The sequence below is a fragment of the Gopherus evgoodei genome, chromosome 1 (assembly GCF_007399415.2).
Source record: "Gopherus evgoodei ecotype Sinaloan lineage chromosome 1, rGopEvg1_v1.p, whole genome shotgun sequence".
Lineage (NCBI taxonomy): Eukaryota > Metazoa > Chordata > Testudines > Testudinidae > Gopherus > Gopherus evgoodei.
In genome coordinates, this window is record NC_044322.1 from 167,800,270 (window position 1) to 167,820,776 (window position 20,507).

General features: G+C 38.9%; 1 protein-coding gene across 13 annotated transcripts in view; it reads left to right on the plus strand.

The window, feature by feature from the left end:
* The window catches only part of SYNJ1 (synaptojanin 1), a 119,003-nt gene that overhangs the window by 86,213 nt on the left and 12,283 nt on the right, over positions 1–20,507 (plus strand). For 3 of the 13 annotated variants that reach the window (XM_030579026.1, XM_030579098.1, XM_030579105.1), the window contains exons 25-32: positions 833–871; positions 995–1,132; positions 1,736–1,774; positions 9,939–9,986; positions 11,714–11,752; positions 11,851–11,921; positions 16,798–16,906; positions 19,043–19,266. In XM_030579026.1, the coding sequence (XP_030434886.1) occupies positions 833–871; positions 995–1,132; positions 1,736–1,774; positions 9,939–9,986; positions 11,714–11,752; positions 11,851–11,921; positions 16,798–16,906; positions 19,043–19,266 (707 nt within the window). Of the gene's footprint in view, positions 1–832; positions 872–994; positions 1,133–1,735; positions 1,775–9,938; positions 9,987–11,713; positions 11,753–11,850; positions 11,922–16,797; positions 16,924–19,042; positions 19,267–20,507 lie in introns of those variants that run through there. The other 10 variants (XM_030579074.1, XM_030579083.1, XM_030579114.1 and 7 more) reach the window with 7 other exon arrangements.

Here is a 20,507-nt window from a genome sequence, read left to right on the forward strand (position 1 = left end):
ACAGCCTCCTAGCTGTGATTGAGGGGGACAGCAAAGCAGCAGCTCCTCCCCCGGGGCTGCCTGCATGAGTCACCCAGCCATAGGGTTTTAGAGTCCATCACTGGACTCACCCCCTGCCATCACCTCAACCCCCGCTGTCTCGTCCAGTAAAGAATAGAGACAACTGTACATTATTTTTATTATTGAGTCTGCAAAAAAACATAAATTACAATGATCTGGACATGTATACGTGCATATTTATTTGTTTTTCCTAAAGTTAATTTAAGTATTTTAGGAAAAATTCTCAGAGGGCCACCAGCAAGAGTTGGTGGTAGCACTCTGAGGCCACCAAAAGATATGTTCAGTGAAAAGTGAATTTGTACCATTATGATATAAGGCAAGGTTGTTGCATGACTAACTTCAACTGCTAGGAGAAAGGAGCTTTATGTGTATGACTTTCAGGTTAAACAGCTTTATCTTAGTGATAAGAATGGGAATAGGGAACTGTAATGATATTTTGGCACTTTAAAAAACATTGCCACACAAATTCATTTTTAAACAGTTTGTGTCACTGTAATGGGAAGTAGTTTTTTTTACAGTGATTATACTTATCTGACAGAACACCCTCCAAATTGCCTTTAAAATTTCCCTTTCTCTAAGGAAATAAGCAAATAAAGAGAGCCTGGGTTGAAATAAAATGAAAATGTATTTGATGAAATATGGTTTATAAGAATCCTTAAGGTACCCAGAAAATACTTAATGGTCAAACTTTTTGGCAGATATCATTCCTAATCAACCTGTGAATTAATTCACACTCTTATCAAAGTCCATTTCTCTTATTCTTACTTCCCAGAGACTTCGATGCCACATGACAGTGCAACACAACCACAGTGTGCGTATCCACATTTGGTGGTATTGACAGAAACCTTTACAAAAAACTTTTCAGTAGAAAATCTTTACTTGATTTTTTTTTTTTAAACAAGGTCATTAAATATGTGCTGATTTTCTTGATCAGGTTCTCCAGTTGATTTTCAACCAGTTACACAACAGAAAGAGTCTCCTCAGGGTTTAGAGCCTAAACGTCTTCCTCCCCCTCGCCCTGTGGCTCCACCTACGCGGCCTGCTCCACCACAGAGACCACCCCCGCCATCAGGTAATGCAGTGATGTATACCACACAACGGGCAACCTTTTGATGTACAGTTTTATTTAAGTCTGTGTGATTTTATTTATCCATCGATTCATCCAGTTGACTTACTGATCTTTTCTTTACAAAATGTATTAGATCCATTTAACTAATTTTTAAAAAATGGAATTTTTCAGCTAGATTTTACATATCACAGCTTTTTATGATTACTTTTTAATACACAATTATGCTAATTTTTTTGAGTTAGGAATATTGGCTTCCTATGGATGTTTGTATTTAACATTTTAATCTACTGCATTTTAATGTTTCTTAAAAACTAATTCTTAATCTTTTGATTTCACTAATTTAATTCAAATGTTAATGATATTCCTGTTAACTTTTGAGTAAGTATAGATTTCATATGTATGTTTAATATAGTAAAGTTAATCACTTTAGGGAAAAGTATATTTAGATAAATTGTAAGTGGTAAGCAGTGGAGCAGTGGTAAGAGAAACTGGATGTTGAGAGAGTATATATGAGCCATGTAACAGCTAACCAAAGTGACTCTTGATGTTTGTAACTTTCTCATTCTGTTTTCTTTAATGCTGCATACATTTCTTATATACTATAAGGGGGTAGGAGCCCTGCACCTGCTAGAAAAGAATTTGGAGGTAATAATTTAATTGTGTTTTCAAACATGACTAATAAATAGCAAAACTTCTATGGCTATTAATATAACCATATATTTATCCTGAGAATATTTAATCTGATGCTTTCCAAAGGCAGAAGTTGATATGTGTTGTGGCATATATTCAGTTACTTTAAAAAAATCATTCCTTTAAAAAGCAATATCTTTTTTTCTTAAACTCTATCCTCTCTCTAGAATTATAGTTTAATCTTAGGGGTCAGTAAGTTCTGGACAGCAGCTACTACTACTTGATGAGTAAATAAAGAGCATGACAATATTTTTTCAACAGTTATTTACATGCTATAGACATGTCAGTTAAAACTGGTCCTGTCCTTCATAATTTAAACTTAGTCAATATGCACAACACAGTTCTTAAAAATATAAAGCTATCTTAACTTCAGACTAGCTGTGTTTCTCCATGAAGAGCATTATAAAAAGGAGGATTGTGGTTAACTGGTAGTCATGCAAGTAGGTAGCAACATTTCACAGATTAAGACTAGTTCATCCACAATACCTTCTCTTGCGGTTTTAAAGTAGAAAAATCAGTAGCGAAAACTATTTGGTTTTTTATTATTTTTTAAAATGTTACCATAAACAAAGTAAAATGGAAATTAAAAGGAACAGTCACAAGAGTGAAATGCATGCATATTGCATGAAAACTTTTTTTAAAAAACTTATAAAGGCTCAAACTATAAAAGGAAAAAAAAAGTACAAGGGCCAACAAAAGGCACCATGGCTAAATAACAGACTGAAAGAGGCAGAGAGAGAAAAAAAAATCTTTTAAAAATTGGAAGTCAGATCTTACTGAGGAAAATAGAAGGAGGTATAAACTCTTGCAAACCAAGTGTAAAAAAAGGATAATTAGGCAGGCCAAAAAAGAATTTGAAGAGCAACTAGCAAAAGACACAAAAACTAACAGCAAAATATTTTTAAATACATCAGACACAGGAAGCCTGCCAAGCAATCAGTGGAGTCACTGGATGATCAAGGTGCTAAAGGAGCACTTAAGGTAGCAAAGCCTTCGCGGAGAAGCTATATGAATTCTTTGCATCGGTCTTCACTGCAGAGGAATTGAGGGAGATTCCTACACCTGAGCCATTCTTTTTTGGTAACAAGAAGGGAACTGTCCCAGATTGAGGTGTCAATAGAGGAGGTTTTGGTACAAATTGATAAATTAAACAGTAATAAGTCACCAGGACCAGATGGTATTCACCCAAGAGTTCTGAAGGAACTAAAATATGAAATTGCAGTGCTACTAACTGTGGTATGTAACCTGTTGCTTAAATCCATCTCTGTACCAGATGACTGGAGAATAGCTTATGTAATGCCAATTTTTAAAAAAGGCTCCAGAGTTAATCCTGGCAGTTACATGTCAATAAGCCTAACTTCAGTACCAAGTAAATTGGTGGAAACTGTGGTAAAGAACAGAAATATCAGACACCTAAATGAACACGATGTGTTTGGGGGGAGGAGGTCAATATGGCTTTTGTAAATGGAAATCATGCCTCACCAATCTATTAAAATTCTCTGAGGGTGTCAAAAAGCGTGTGGATAAGGATGAGCCAGTGGATTTAGTATACTTGAACTTTCTGAATCTCTCTGACAAGGTCCCTCATCTAAGGCTCTTAAGCAAAGTAAGCAATCCTGGGATAAAAAGTGAAGTCCTCTCATGGATCTGTAACTGGTTAAAAGATAGGAAACAAAGAGCAGGAATAAATGGTCAACTTTCACAGTGCAGAGAGGTAAATAGCGGGGTCCCCCTCTGTACTGGGACAAATGCTGTTCAATATATTATAAATTATCTGGAAAAATGGGTAAACATTGAGGTAGCAAAGTTTGCAGATGATGCAAAATTACTCAAGATAGTTATGTCTAAAGCAGACAGTGAAAAATTACGAAGGGTTCTCACTAACCAGCATGACTGGGCCAACAAAATGGTAGATGAAATTCACTATTGATAAATGCAAAGTAATGCACATTGGAAAACATAATCCCAACTATACATATAAAATGATGAGGTCTAAATTACCTGTTACCACTAAAAAAAGAGATCTTGGAATCATTTTGGATAGTTCTCTGAGAACATTTGCTCAATGTGCAGCAGCAGTCAAAAAAGCTGACAATGCTGGGAATCATTAGGAAAGAGGTCATAAAACAGCAAATATCATAATGCCACTACATAAATCCATGGTACACCCACAACCTTGAATACTGTGTGTAGTTTTGGTCACTCCATCTAAAAAAAAAGATATATTAGAGTTGCAAAAGGTACAGAGAGGGATCCATGTGAGGAGATTAAGACTGGAACAGTTCAACTCAGAAAAGGGACAACGAAGAGGGGATATGATAGTGGTCTATAAGATCATGGTGTGGAGAAAGCAAATAAGGAAGTGTTATTTACCCCTTCACATAACACAAGAACCAGGGGTCACCCAATGAAATGAATAGGCAGCAGGTTTAAAACAAAAGGAGGTACTTCTTCACAAAATGTACATTCAACCTGTGGAACTCATTGCAAGGGAATGTTGTGAAGGCCAAAAATATAACTGGTTTCAGAAAAGAATTAGCTGTGATGGATCTATCCCCCATGAACTTATAGGCAGGATGGGTCAGGGACGCAACCCCGTGCTCTGCGTGTCGCTAGCCTCTGACTACCAGAAGTTGAGAATCAGCGACAGGGACGGATCACTTGATAAATGCTCTGTTCTGTTAATTCCCTCTGAAGCATCTGACACTGGCCACTGTTGGAAGACAAGATACTGGGCTAGATGGACTATTGGTCTGAAACATTATGACCATTCTTACGTTCTTATGAAGATAGCTGTGTATACATAAACTTGATTTCAGAACTTCAAGTATAAAATAGATGAATTGGAAGATAATTCTGGGTATTCATATATGCGTGAACATACTATGTGTGTCACTAGTTTTCAAATTTCCCGTTACTTCCACAAGAGATTCTTGAGTGAGAGTTAAAATTGACATGTACCTGCTTGCAAGAAAGCACATTCCAGAAAAATAAAACTGAAGACTTTTGGTGAGTCTTACAAAACAGGATAAATGTTGTACACAGTACCTAAGTTAACAACTCGTATTTTTGTTGTATTGAGCCATAGATGTACGTAGCAGTTAAATACATTTGAGTGAGGAGGACGAGGAACCATTTCTGTGGCAGTCTGATTTATTTTATTTTTTTTTAAATGGCAGCTGTTTGAAACTTTTCATGGGTTTGGAATGTTAGAATAAATAATGAGGCAATGGATTATTGAACAGATGGAGGTGGCTAAAGGCATATTAAAATTGCATGTGGCTGTGCAATTCATCACATGGCTATAATTTATATATGCACACAATTACTTCTGTGTGTGTTTACACATCTATTATTCACAATTATCTCTAAATGTATATTTTAAGTTAGAACATTGTAGAACACAAACCCTTTCACTCAATTTCTCAAGTTTAGATAGGTATAAGAAAGTGTGTTTATTGTGCATCAGTCAAACTGTCAAAATTCAGTTTTGCCAGCATTTAGTAATCCGTAGTTTAAGATGAACCATTCTGGTTTTGGTTAAAATAATTACAATTTTAGAAAGCAGCTAATACATGTTGCATTTTCTGCATATTATTATATGGTTAGTTTGCATCATATGTCCTTGCCTAGTATTTTTCTGTACAATGACAGAATCCTGTCTATCCTGCCTTCAGCCTAAGCTGTGAAAAAACTAGTGTGTCACTCAATGAGCATTGCAAATTATTATTTCATTCTTATATAACTAGTAAATAAAATTTGTTACGCTATCTTTCATTTCCTGTCCTGGCCGTACATTCATCCCATTCTTTCTACCTTACTCATTCCTTCTCTACTTCCCACATGCAGCTTCATGCCTTCTGCCTTGCTGCTCCATATACTTGGAATAGGCATTCTCTGTATCTTCTTTCCAATCCTTCATAAAGCCATCTCTTTGAGCAATTCCTCCTTTCTTCCATTAAGCCTGTGACACCTCTCCTTGAACTGTTGTCCTGTGCTTCATTTTGTTTCTTTTGTCTTGTTCAGAGTGTAAGCTGTTTGGATCTGATCTGTATTTATAATGCATGGTGTAGGTGGTACTGCATACTGTAAAAAATGTTGCAGCACGTGGTATACAATAAATATCAAATGCTGTTTATAGACCCATGCAACATATACACTGGCACGAGTTAAGGATAGCTTTCATGTCCTCTTTAATTATAAATTGATATACTGGTATGCATGTAAGTTGAACCATTCACATCATTTTAAACATAGACACCTTATGTGATAGTTTTGCCCATAATTTTTTTTTCACCTTTTATCGCGGGCACTTTACGTCTTCAGGGTCTCCTTGTGCTGCTGTATGCTTTGAAGACTCCTAGTGGGACTCTAAGCTTTCCCACAGTGTAATTATGTCTTGCATCTGTATTAGGAGTAGGCTAGAACTCAAGGGGTTTTTTTTTGTCTTCAGCTTTTAGATATTTGCAAATGAATAATGCTTTTGCCTGATCATTCAAGCTATGATTGTCATTGGGCACCTTATAATAATAATGTAATAAATAAGATTAGCTTTCAGTTGTTTGGAGTTGGGGATTCAGTTAGCTTATTTTGTAGTGCCTTACATATTTATGATTTAGAAACACGTTAAGTAATTTCTTACAGAATATGAAGAAAGTTAATGATTGTGACTTGTCACCCTTATATAATATTTTTTTCCTTCAATAATACCACGTTCTGTACAGAGAATATTTCTGTTTAACTGTACAAAGGGCTAAAATTTGTCTGTCAGCTTAAAAACTATTGTTAAGATGGAGTTAAGTTTGAGGGTATGTACTAGTAATGTAGAGGGAATACATTACAGGGACATTGTCATTATCCCAAAAACAAATATTCTAAAACCAGGAAATTCATAGTTAAGGTTTACCTTAAAAGAAATACAAACACGTGAATACATTACAGGGACATTGTCATTATCCCAAAAACAAATATTCTAAAACCAGGAAATTCATAGTTAAGGTTTACCTTAAAAGAAATACAAACACATTAAGGTATGGAGATATGCAATTTATATACCCACACAACCTTTACGCCACCTTGTGGTGATGTCATAAAATAACCAGACAGTTAAGGATCAGTGCATAATGTTTTTGTACTCCCAGATTAGGTTAAATCGATTTCAAAGACCTATTCCATTCCCCCTCCCCCCCTTTTTTTTTTCTGGTATGTCTATGGGGCAGAGTTAAGGTTGTCTGGATGCATTAGGACCTGGCAACCATTTTTAATTCTTTGTGGAATTCTGTTTAAAACAAAAAACAAAGTTCTGCATCCTTTACTGAAGAAATTTCAGTAATGAAGAAAAATGGCAAAAAAAGACCATTAATTTTTTTTTTTTTAGGTTTTTTAACGTAGGGTTCTAAATTTCTGAAAGGAACACTTTTTAAAAATTTTTCACTCTAATTAACAGATTTACTTGTTAAGTTTCAGAAAATTCATTCAGTACTCAAGAGTAAGTGCTGTAATTTAAGTGTAAAACTCAGTTCAGCCTTAACTATAGAATAGGGACTGGCGCTTCCATAATTTTGGCTGTATCTGCTGTTACTGTGCTAGGATAGTAGTGCTCTTTAGTGTTATTTCCAGAGTGTTGGGACTGCTACTGTGCTAGTAGGTTTACACTGGGGGTAAGTATATAATGAAGGAATTGTGGAGGCAGCCAGTCTGGTAACTGGAAGACAGAAAGATGGGGAGAGTAATCTTCACACTGGACAAAATAAATTTTTAAAATGTTAGGAAACAAACTTAAACAAGCTTAAAGAAACCCAAAATACCCCTCTTCTAAGGACTAGTGGAAAGTGGACATTGACTAACGTGGCACCAGAATACTGTAATTAATCAAAACAGTAATTTATGTTTGTTTGTGAAAAATAAACACAAAACAAATCTCAACATTCTATGAGTAATAATTCATCCAGTATACATGAACAATGGATTACACCTATCAGTTTCACTCCTTAAAGGATTGTTCCTTGGAAACATAGTTGTGAAGGAAATGTGAGACACTAGAAGAATTTCAGTCACAAGGCTCTTTTTAAGACAGACAAAGCAAATGTCATATGGTATTTTCCTCCACACCCTGCTATTTTAAAAAAAAAATCAAGAGATGCACAAACTACAATAAAAGTGAAAAGTGATACTGTAACCCAAAAGACAGAATTTTTGTAGAGCTTTTTCACTACTGTTAAAATAGAAATCCTGGTGTAACCTTAACTATTAACATCAAGAGTAGTATTAGTGTTGGACATTGGGATAATTTGATCCAGGGGTTCCCAATATATGGTTCCCCACATTATGATCTTTTAATTTTCAGGGTTTTAAAATCCATGTGTCTATTGGTATGCCACAACAGAGTCAGGGGTATACTTGCTGTAAATTTAGTGTCATTTAGTCCAAAATTTCTCAAATAAGATCTCCCACAGGGAGCTGATTTTAATTCAAATTGCTCTAAAACTCGCATGCACAGCAAGAGTTTTTTGAAAACTTGTATTCCACACTGGGAGCTGAGGTAAACATTGGGAGAGGGGGGAGGAGAACACTCGAGTCAGTTCACACGTCTGCAGTGAAGAAGATTGTGCAGAGTCCCTTCCTCCTACACTAGCCCCTGAGTTAGAGTATGGAGTCTGGGCTTCCCTCCAACTGGTAGATGTATTCAGAGCCCATCAGTTACTGCCTTCTTCACTTCCTTGCTGAAGGCGTGGAAGGGATACAGGAAGAACAGAACTGGTAGCTGAGTGGCAGTGAGATGTTCCCAGGAAGCCTTCTTTTGCTCCTCAATAATGCCCTCCTCTCAACCACACCTTCCTTAAAAAAATAAAGGAAATTCACTTCTTTAACACAGAGTTATGGTTGGTAGCAGTGCCCTGTCCCCTTCCAAAATATTAAGTGCACCAATACTTAAACCTCTGAAAACCAGGAAATACAGGATTAAGTTACACACCAGTCCTACCCACAACATTAACAATGCCCACTTTGAGTGAGTCTCCATCCTGTTCCTGGCAAATTTTTGTAGCAGTCTGTCCTTCCACATGCTATGGAACATTCTGGGAATACAGCATACGGGTATGGAGGAGAAATCATCAATGTGTGGCTTCACTACGGCAAAAGTTGCATTTAAGGCGGTCTTAGTGAAGACTAGCTGACTCTGCCTGGCCTCTACTTGACCACCGAGATCTGCTAATGAAAAGGACTATATAAGAGGGAGGTAATAATAATATAATATTTACTCTGCACAAATCACTCTATAGGTCCCAGATGTTACTGTCCCTTTATCAATATCCTAAGGATTGCCTCTGGAACATCCCCTGCACTTGGGTCTGTCTTGTAGTGCAGTGTTGTGTGCCACCAGACTACTATTTTCACAATCCAAGTAACTCAGAACAGAAACAAGAGTCCCTCATGCCTTTGGGCACAGCCACACCTCTCCTCATATTTTAGTGTGAGCTGTGGGAACCTACTGCAAGATATAGCTGCCGCTAATACAGTGAAGGGCAGTTGGTGTGCATACAAATAAATGAAAGAATACAGTTTTGAAGAACACCATATACCTGGTAAAATATCACATGTACTTAGTCATTTCTCATGTTTGCTTAGTATAGGGCAGCCCAGGCTGAAACATTGGGCTCATCTACATAGAGAAATTGATGGGCAGAACTAAACCCCTATGTGGACACTTTATTCCAGAGTAAAAGTGACTTTATTATGGTATAATTACTCCCACATAACTACAGCAGTATAATATAATTAAGATATTTTGGAAGAGTGCAAGGCTCTACCAGTCAACTTTAATTTTGCCTTAACAAAATTTTTAGACAGTGAATATAGCAGACATTTAAATTCTCTTTAACAAAAATGTAAAACTGAAACCATGTAATATTTCTGAACATTAACTGAATTGTTGAGTTATTTCCAATTAGTGTGACTTTCTTGTGCTGCTGCAGTTGGTAAGAGTGCAATATGGTTAGGCCATTTAAAAATACCTTAAATATGAAAACTCTTTTATATGTTATGTCCTGTATGTTTCTGCCTCTTTTCAGTCTGCTGCTTTCCTTATGCAATATACAGCTTCTCTTCTTTCTCTGAAAAGGTCTTGGAGCTCCTCCCAGTCCTGGGGTAGCTAGGAGAGAAATAGAAGGTAACATAATGATTTTTGCATGGTAGAAGTGAATCTTTAAATTAATATCTGAATGACATTAATGTCCTCGCTGCTTAAAGACATTCTTGCTGTTTAAATCCAACAATTTGTTGTGTAACTCCTAAACTTTTATCCTTCTATAGTATATTTTTTCCAGACTGTTTTCTATTGAATTACTTGCATTTATTGGTTGCTTGCAACTTTGTGTTGAGTCAAAATTCACTCATGAAAGATTAAGTGAAAAAATTAAACCATGGTAATGAAAACTTTCAAGATTTAATCTCAGAATTGTTTAAAATAATTCAGAAGGGTGTGTGTATGTGTGCAGGGGTGGGTTAAGGTGAAATCTTTTAAATAAGTGCTTATAGGTGTCTGTTCTAGGCAGAAGACTTAGGAATAAAGAATATTTTATCTGTGACTAAAGCAGGGCTCTAGCAAGTTCTTTTTTTCTCTTAAACAAAGAACTGAATGTCGTGTACTTTCAAGGGAGTAATTTTCATTAAAATAATTTAGCACACTGAAAATAAAGTATTGCCACAGTGGGAGGAGCTAGCTACCCCGCATACATGCCTGTTTCGAACGGGATCATACTCGGGACAGCTAGACCCTCCCCTCTACCGCCATGGCTATGCTCAATCTTTAGCATGCTAGCTTAATTGGAGTTAGCATGGGTATGTCTACTCCAACTGGAAATTACACCTTCTAGCTCTAATGTAGACATACCCTAAGGCCATGTCTATGTTAGAGAGCTTACAGCCTCATAGCTGTACCGCTAAAGCTGTGCTGCTGTCAGATCTCCCGTATAGCCACTCCGTGCCCATGGGAGAGAGCTTCCTGTCCACATAATTCAACGCACCCCCAACGAGTGGTGGTAGCATGTCTCCCACCAACATAGTGCTGTCTACACTAGCTCCTCCGTTGGTTTCACTTATGTTGTTCAGAAGGGGGGGTTTCGAACCCCCTGAGCAGCATAAGTTTTGCCAACAAAAGTGCTAGTGTAGACATAGCCTTTGAGAGCAGAATTATCTGCCAATTGGAGCAAATTTAATCAATTAAGAGCTGCCTGTCTTGAGATTAGACACACCCATTTTTCGGCCTCCTTCAAGTTACCATATCTGACATTCTACCTGGGACCTTCATGATTAATAGGCAGTAGAGCTGTCACTAATGAGCCTCTCTCCTTTCCTGAGGCATTCAGAGTTGTGTTTGTGTCAGCTGGAAATAATAATAATTATGATTTTACATATTTTGCACTTCATAATTCGAATGTTGCATTCAAGGCTGATCATCAGAATCATCATTCAAATGTTGACCTCATTGTCAAAATGTTGTGCTCAATAACAGGAGGAAGTTAGAGCCAGGAATCTGTACATAAATTCTTTAACTCACTGAACAATATACAGTTAGACAGACTTTATTGAGACTGTTTTTGAATCAGCTCCTCTTCCTGAAACTTACTCTTTTTGAAGACATAACTGCCAGAGCTGCTGCAGAATATGCTATACAGTACAGCAACTTTCCTCTGACAGAGGCAGTCTTAACCATAATATCAATAACATAGGCAATATCTGCAGAAAGATCTCACACATAGGTTTTTTCATCACTAATGCAATCCTATTGTTCCCATTTCTGTTAGTGATAACATACCATTATTGCGTAATATCAGTTTGCACCCGATCTGTCAATGAAAATCTCATTTGTGACTGATTTTTCTTCATGCTTCAAAGTTCAAAAAAGCCCCGGAACACAAAGAAAAGATAACTTAGGTAATACAGATAATGTTTGTTTTGTATTAATTATATTAGAGAAAATTTCAACTTACAAATATGTCCTAAATCAATGGTCTCTAATGGCTTTGTTACAGTTCGTAGTCAGCCTCCACCTCCAGCTGGATTCACAAGCACAGGAACTGCTGGATATAGTGCAGCCAGACCGGTAGGCATTCAAACTTTAAATTTTCTTTTAAAGATTTTACACTGTATTAGTTAATTGAGAGTTTTTCTTAGGAATGATGTTATGGACGAGAGACATGTAAAATTGAGTGGATATCTTACAAGTTGTGTGAGGAGACACAATTTTAAATCACATTCCTGCTGCGTTCAGACCGTAAATACACCAATAAAGATTTTGAGCTGACTCTGTATTGCTTTGGACCTTTATATAGTAATTTACACATGCATAGTATATATAAAACTTTATCAAATCAGAGTGATTGTGCTTTATGGCTACTTTTAAGTAATGACACAATGTGTGAAGCAGAATCAGACACTTTTATAGTTATTTTGTATGTTTTATAATCTTGTTTAAAATGAGATGATTTGGAAGGATAGGATTTATCAGTGCTTATGTGCATTCTGAAGTTTACAATTAATTGATATATAATGGTGGTTGTACCTTGATTTTAATCAACCTTTACACATTGCCTGGGATCTTTGTATAACAGTGAAGGACTCATTTGAATGTACAGTAGCCTTTAGTTCCTCTTTGTGCAGTGTTAGTGTGACCAAATTGAAATACTGTGTACAGTTATCAGTAGTTTGGGTACTTCTCTACAAGTAAAAAATCAAAAAATAGAGAGAGGGTCAAGAAAAGAGCAACTCATATTATCAAAATTGGATGGAATGACCTATGAGCAGGCAAGCTTGACAGCTACTGGTCAAAAGACTAAACTTGCTAACCAAAGACTGACATGAAAAATTGTTGTTGGAGCAACAACTGACATTCAGGGGTGAAGCTCAGCACATAGCTGGTGGTCGTCAGGGCTCCACTATTTATATCACTGGGTAGTAGGTTTCAGATAAATTTGAAGCCACCCACATCTCTGGCTCCTAGAAGGGAAAATGAACACTTGCAAACTCTTGATTTCTTCCCACCTGCCCCAGAAGCCGCCTAATTGTGAGAGGGACTTGACTGCTCTGTCTCATTCACCAGCAGTGAGTTGGTAAATATTTTTTTCCAAGAGTTGCCTATGGGGAAAAATTAAAAGGTGTTAGATATTGTGGCAAACTCAGACTGCACAGCTGTAAGAGAGTGGTGGAATCCATAGTAAAATAGTAAAGACCCTTTTCTCCATGAGCTGAAAAGAGGCTACCTCAGGTCAACTAGCGATGCCTGAGTCAAATTAAGGGCTTCCTGTGACCTTTAAAAACCCCTCTTCTGGTGAGAGAGAGGTGGAGAGATGAGAGAGAACCTGCAGCAGGGAGAAAAGACTTCTCCTGGGTGGAAAGCTTCTTTCCTCCCAGCAACCAAGCTAATTGTCTGTTTGGGGAAGAACTGTGGCACCCAGCATCACAAGGCAACATCCCAGAGAGGGGACAGGGAAAGGTATTCGTTTGTTCTGTTGTGAATTTGTTTCTTTGGTTTGGCTAAAGAGTACTACTCCCTGGGCCTTGTAAATATCGGGGAGGGAGGTGGGTGGGAAATACCCAAATGAAGAATAAAGCCTTCCTTAGTGGAACTGATTTACTCCAGATCCTTCTACCACAACCTCCCCACCCTGACAAAGGGGGAAAATGCTGAGCCCAAGACGGCAAAGGAGGTGCCTTGTCACAACATATACATTTTGTTAAAAAGACTACTAAGATGTGATAACTGTCTACAGATATCGGAGATAATTGTTTAAAGTATTTACTGGGTTGCGAAAGGCTTGTATTTATTAGGACATTTGCATGAAGAACAGGAGCTCCTTCTGTTTGTTCCTCACTGCAATCACAATAGCCATTTCAGAGGAAAAGAACCTGCAGTAGCATATTCTAGATAGAATATTTTTGTGTGCATTTGAGGCATTAAGTGCCCATCAATTTATGAAAGAAAGCAGCTATGGAATAAACTTGTTAAAGGGAACTTAGGCTAAATATAAGGAAATATTTTTGAAAATAAAAATCACGTAGGCTGTATTTTGGTCTTCTAAAGGAAGTTGTAGGGAATTCCATCAAAAGAGACATTTACAAAATGCTTGGAGCTATACGGGGTTAAGGTGGTGTTGTCTTTTTTGTATTGGTGTCTGCCGATACATTGTTTCCTAGTGAACTGACAGGAGAGAGGCAGATCCAGACCAATCACTTTTTGGCTTTGGAGTTAAGCTCTGTCGCCTTAGTTTCTTGGATATTTATAGCACTTTTTTTCAAGTTTGCTGCTTTTTGTTTTGTTTAGATAATTTACTTAAATTTCTAAATTGACTCCTTGGGTTTTCACTGGCTATTAGAGAATGTTGTCTCCCTTCTCTAAGGCACCTCAGCAGTGCTCCTCTTTGGATAGGCTCGCAAAATGACTGACAAGACAGAGGCCAAGGCTAACAGTCCTGAGAGACTGCTTAGGGCATGTCTGCATGGTAGGACAATGCACACTGTGGGAGTGTGACTTCTTCTAAACCACTCTCATATGTTGTGCATTAATTGGTCCACCAAGACTCTGCTGGTGTGCACCAGGGAATTTTTAGATAGTATTGTTTTAAACAGCACTATGTTAAAGAGCGCTGGAGAACTATTAGTGCATATCTGCAGAGTTTACATGGACCAATTAAGGTTCAATATGTTAGTGCCCTTTAGAGATCACACCCCTGTAGTGCGCATTACTGTACTGTGTAGACATGACCTTTGCCTGCATAGATCTCCTCTTAGGAGGTTCTGAAGGGAATTTTTGCCTCTCCTGCAAATAGCTCCAAAGTTTTCTTCCATTATCAATACAACACAGGAACTCAATAGGCTACCACCAAGTCAGCACTTAGGTTAGATCACCAAGTTCTAGGCAGGAGATAATCAGTTCCGAGATCTTTTCAATCCACATGGCTTGATGACGTAGCTGCTGACCAGGAGGAAGATGTGTTGGAAAGAAACCATTGAGAAAAAGTCCTTGCTAGCCATAAAGTTGAATCTGAGTCCTCTATCCTCCACAAAACCAGAAATGTAGATACCTCATTGTGGACGCACTTCATACCACCTTACCTAATGAGAGAGCAAAGATCTTGCCAAGAGAAAGCAGAGGTTATTTTCAATGTTCATTTGTTGTTCCTGGACAACTACTACTGAATCAACTTTCCTGCTGCCTCAGACCTGACTAATGCAAGGATCTTGAGGTAATTTTCAACAATCTGGCCTTCACTGTTGCACCAGAAGTGTTAAACTGGCTGTTTTCATTTCTGAGGAAACAGACACAGTTTGAGCCATGGGAGAAATCTTTTCCTGTCCCTTTTCTGGAGCTGACATGAAACTGTTGCCATTACTAACCAAAAAGGGATACTCCAAAGAAGTTGTTAAAACGGGCTGGCATCCAGCAAAGATTCCACCAATAGTTCCTATTCCAGGAAATGGCTTTAATTCAGCCATTGCTGTTTAGATGAATAAATGAGATCAAAATCAACATTTTGTACCACTTTTTTCAAAAATAATTAAATTTGAGGCTAAAAGCCAATTCCTGGAAGGTCCACATCTTGGCAATTGCTGGCATAATTCAGTAAAACAAACCAAATCTCATCCCTTCCTATCTGTATGTAAAAGGATTTCTTAAAGCCCTAACCCACTACTCATTCAAATCTCAGAGCTCAATTTCCTTATTTTCTTTGCCTTACACAGCCTTTCTGGCAGCAGTTATTTCTGCTAGAAGACTTTAAGAATTACAGACAGCCACGGTGTCCTATTATTGTTTATTCCATGAACACTGAGTGGTTTTAAGGACTGCTTCAGCCTTTATTTCTATTCTGTTCTGATTAGGAGGAGCCTGTATAGGTTTCCTAAAGAAAACAGCTTCTTTTATAGATCTTGGAATATAATCTATCATCCTAAATACTCATTTCCTAAACATCCAAAGGAACAGAAGTGGGCTTGTTTCTTGGGATGGATTTTATTCTAACAAAACTTGTTTCTTAAAAACTACCTTGGTTGGTTGGTTTTTTTTGTTTGTAGTGGTGGTGTTTGTTGTTGTTTTTGCCACTTGGCAGTCAAAAGGAAGAAAGCTATACATTTTTTTTTGATGCTTGATACCTTAAAGCATTTAGAAGTCACTAGATGGATTTAACCCAAGTATACTGGACCACGGCCATTGTCTTCTAAACGTTGTCTTCTAAATCTAGTAAATGTCTTAGCCCACCTCAAGGGTGATTTCTTCTGCTTCTGCTTCTGCTTCTGCTTCTAAGACACAGTTTGTATGAGGAATTGTGTATATTTTTTGTTCCAAAAAATCCCTGGGACGTTCTCACTGCTGTTAAATCTCACAGTAGGATCGGCAACAACGGATAAACTGGGGACAGAAAACATTTGCTTTATGTGATCATTCGTTTTCTTCTGATATCCATTCTTGGCAGCATGACACACCACACGCCGTTTATAGGCATGTGTGTTCTTTCAAATTATATTCCTCTTTGTAATAGTTTCATATTTCTCCTTTAATGCTCTGCTCTATAAGTTCATCAAAAAAGGATATCCAATAGCCAACATATTTACTGGCTCTCTTTGGTTGGGCAGAATGTCTCCATCCTGCCTGGAGACAGTGTACCCACATGAAAGATTTGCAAACATGGGTTCTAAAGAATAAGTCCCATGTCATGCATAACATTTTCTGTACTGCACATCACAGAACCTATATTTCTTGAGACCACAGAACAAAAGTTTGAAGCCACCTATGTGACTCCTACTTCTCTGGGTAAATGACTGTCTTTTTGTTATGTGTTTGTACAGTTCTGAGAACAGTAGGGCTTCTAGTCTATGACTGGGGGCCCTTGGCACTGCTGCAATACCAAAAAAAAAAAAAAATCAGTCATTCAGAAGGCGATCACTTCAAATAGCTTAAATTTTATTTTTACCAATTATTATTTCAGACTGTTCCACCCCGAGCTGGAGTTATTAGTGCACCACAAAGCCATGTCCGACCATCTGTGGGGAGGCCAACACCTGAAACCCAAACCAAGCCAGCTGAACCACCAAGAGGTAATACTATACTTTAGAAGAAAAAGAAATGTAATGTATTGTTAAATGGCAAATCTAGGTTGGCTGCCTTATTACCCTATCCAAACCTACCCCACTCTTACCTTTGACTTGCTTCCAACTGAAAAAGTCATCCATTTCCTTTTGAAAATGAAGATTCTTGCATGTAATAATGTATGGCCATTCCTCATAATTAAGGCTGCAAGTTTGTCATGAAGGTCACGAAAGTCACAGATTCCATGACTTCTGAGATTTCTGCAGCTGCTGGTGCACCTGGCTCAGAGGCAGCTCAGGCAGCCCCTGCGCCAGTCACACTGGCTGCTGCTGGAGCAGTCTTGGGCCACTGTGCTCCCCTCGCCCCCAGCAGAAGAGTTGGGGGTGGGGCACAGGATGGGATGAGGTGGGCTCTGGGCATCGCTTACCTGGGGGTCTCCCTGCAAGTGATGACATTCCCCTCACTCAACTCCATCCTAGGTGGAGGCATGGCCAGGCCTCCGCCCAGAGCACTGGCTTCGCAGCTCCCATTGGCCGGGAACTGCGGCCAATGGGAGCGGCGGGGGCGGTGCCTACAGCCATGCCATTTACTAAAAATATCTGTGACTAAAACTTAGACTTATTAATTATTCCATAATGCGTGGAATAATCTAAGTCAGCAGATAATGCCTTAAACTGCACTTAGAAATAAACTAGCAGCCAGTGTAGAGCCTTGAGTAATGTGCTTTTAGAGGGAAACTACAGTAACTCCTCACTTAACCTTGTACTTATGTTCCTGAAAAATGCAACTGTAGACGAAATGATATTAAGGGAATCGAATTTCCACACACACACGCGTTTTAAACAAGCAATTTAATACTGGTATGCAGTGATGATCTTTGTGAAGCTTGGTTGAGGTGGAGGAATCAGAGGGTGGGATATTTCCCAGGGAATGCCAGACTGCTAAATGATGAGCTAGCAGTTGGCTGAGCCCGCAAGAGTTAACTCTCATACTCTACAAGGCACAGGAATGGAGGGAGGGGAGACAGCATTGCAGAGACAGAGAGACACACCCTGTGAGAGAGAGAGAGAGAGAGATGCGCATTTCCACCACTGCCTTGTTAATTAGATCAGCTTACTGAGACTGCAGCTGCTGCCAGAAGCTCCCTCCATCCTAAGCCCTGTCATGTGTCCCCCCTGCTCTATGGAAGATGGGGTAAGTGGGGTGTGGGGGGGGAACACACTGACATTAGCCCTCCTCTTCCTCTCCTCCCTCTGCCCCCCAGCGAGCAGGAGTCTCAGGGAGCAGCTCCAAGGCAGAGGGTAGGAGCGGCATATGGCAGTGGGGAGAGGGATAGCTGCAACTGTTAGCCTGCTGGGCAGCTGCTGCACAGGGAACTTAGGGAAGTGGGGAGCTAATGGGGGGGCTGCCAGTCCACCCTGGTTCCAAGCCCCCACAAGCTAGCTGCAACAGGCTGCTCTTCCTGCAAGCAGTGGACAAAGAAGGCGGCTGCCAAATGACGTTAGAAGGGAGCATTGCACAACTTTAAACGAGCATGTTCCCTAATTGATCAGCAACAAAACAACATTAACCGGGACAACTTTAAGTGAGGAGTGACTGTACTTAAGAAGTAACAGGTTTCAGAGTGGTAGCCGTGTTAGTTTGTATCAGCAAAACAACGAGGAGTCCTTGTGGCACCATAGAGACTTACAAAGTTATTTGGGCATAAGCTTTCGTGAGCTAGAACCCACTTCATCAGATGCATGGAGTAGAAAATACAGGAGTGGGCTGCCTCGTAGTTGTATTTCAGAAGTAACTTTTAATGTGCCAAGAGGAATATGTAACAAATTGTGTGTTGTGGTGGCCTGGTACTCATGATGGCTGCACCGCTGGTGTTATCTTGGGATTTTCAAAAGCACCGAAGTGATTTAGGAGAACACAACCAATTGACTTTCAAAGGGACCACCTTCAGCTTCCATCCTAAACTGACTGATAAAACTGTCTTAAATACGTATTGTTCAGCGTATGCATCTGTACAACAGTGATTTTCAAAATATATTTTATGTTTGACCTGAGTTATCTAGATGCCTATTTTAATAATCATTTTTATGGAGAAAATATCCAGAATATATTTCTAATAAAATGCATTGTAAATGTATTTGTAGGGTCGCCTTTGCTTCCTGAACCACTAAAACCTCAGGCCGTAGTTCCTCTTCAACCCACCATCCAGCCACCATCTGTTCAAAAAATGCAAGAGCCTCTTATACCTATGATGATGCATACATCTCAGACAACTCCTCCACAGACTCTGGAAGCGCCACCGCAACCACCTCCCCGGAGCAGGTCATCCCACAGCTTGCCTTCAGAATCGGTTCCTTCACAACAGCAAGTAAGTGTACAACTGAATATTTTTAGTTTGTGCCTTAACACAGCCTACCTTGAGTTATCACAGATCACAGGAAAGCCCCAGAACAAAAAAAAGTACCATTAATGATTAAACTTAGGATATATTTCTTGAGAATTTTTAATTTTGATAGTTACCTAAAATATAAATTACATGTTCTTACATCGTGTCATGTAACAATAGAATTATAATCTTGTACCTTATATGAAAAATGTGTTTTCTAAAATTGAATGCATTTCACAATAGCACAAATCCATAAGTTATAGACTGAGCAACTTGAGAGAGATCTCTTAAGAAAAAGTGTCTATTTAAATCTTGCACAGAAATACTTGGAGCTTCGTACTGGAGCTAATTCATTTCAAGGTTGGAATGCTGAGTCCTAATTTTAACTAACGTACATTTATTCTGTTTATTTCCTGGTGTTCATTAAAATATACAATGCTCTAAAATAATTTGACATTTTAATTCATTAACACTGAATGCTCTGTTCTGTGTACTAGCTAAAGTGTTTGTTTAAAAACAAGCCTTTTGTTTAAGAAAAGCAATAGTTCTTCGGGGAGTGTCCCCGTGGGTGCTCCACTTTAGGTGGTTTGGCACCCTGCGCTTCTTGTCGGAGACTTTTGGTAGCAGTGTGCTGATTGGCTGTGCACGCACAGCCACCGTCTTGCACCGCTCCATAGGCTACCCCAGGCACACAGGCAACTGCCACCTAGTTCCTTTTCTACCACCCTTGATTTCGGTTGGAATGACAGCAGCGCCCTTATCTACTTTCATATTCCTTTATTCTCTGCCCCTTTCTCAGTTTAATTTCCCTTATTGCTAATCTCCCTTCATTTTTCTTTCATTTCCCATTTTAAAAAAAAAAACTGTCCTTTTTTTCTCCCCCCCCCCCCCCATCAGGCGGATAGTCCCTGAAGAGGCATTAGACTGGGACTATTCCTATTCTTTATTCAACTAGGTTTGGACATGCCTGGCTTGCCAGGTTTCAAGCACTGTCTGACCTGCAGATGCTCGGTACCAGTGACAGACAGCCACTCACAGCGTGGCCGTTGCCTAGGGGGGAACACGTTACTCATAAGTGTCCCCACTGCAGGAAACTCATAGCCCGGACAAGAAAGGCCAAGGACCTCCAATTAAAACTTTGAATGATGTAGAGATCCCTGTGACCGGCCTCCGACCCTGAGTCCAGGACATCTTACCAGGCCTCACCTGCAGCTGCCTTAGAT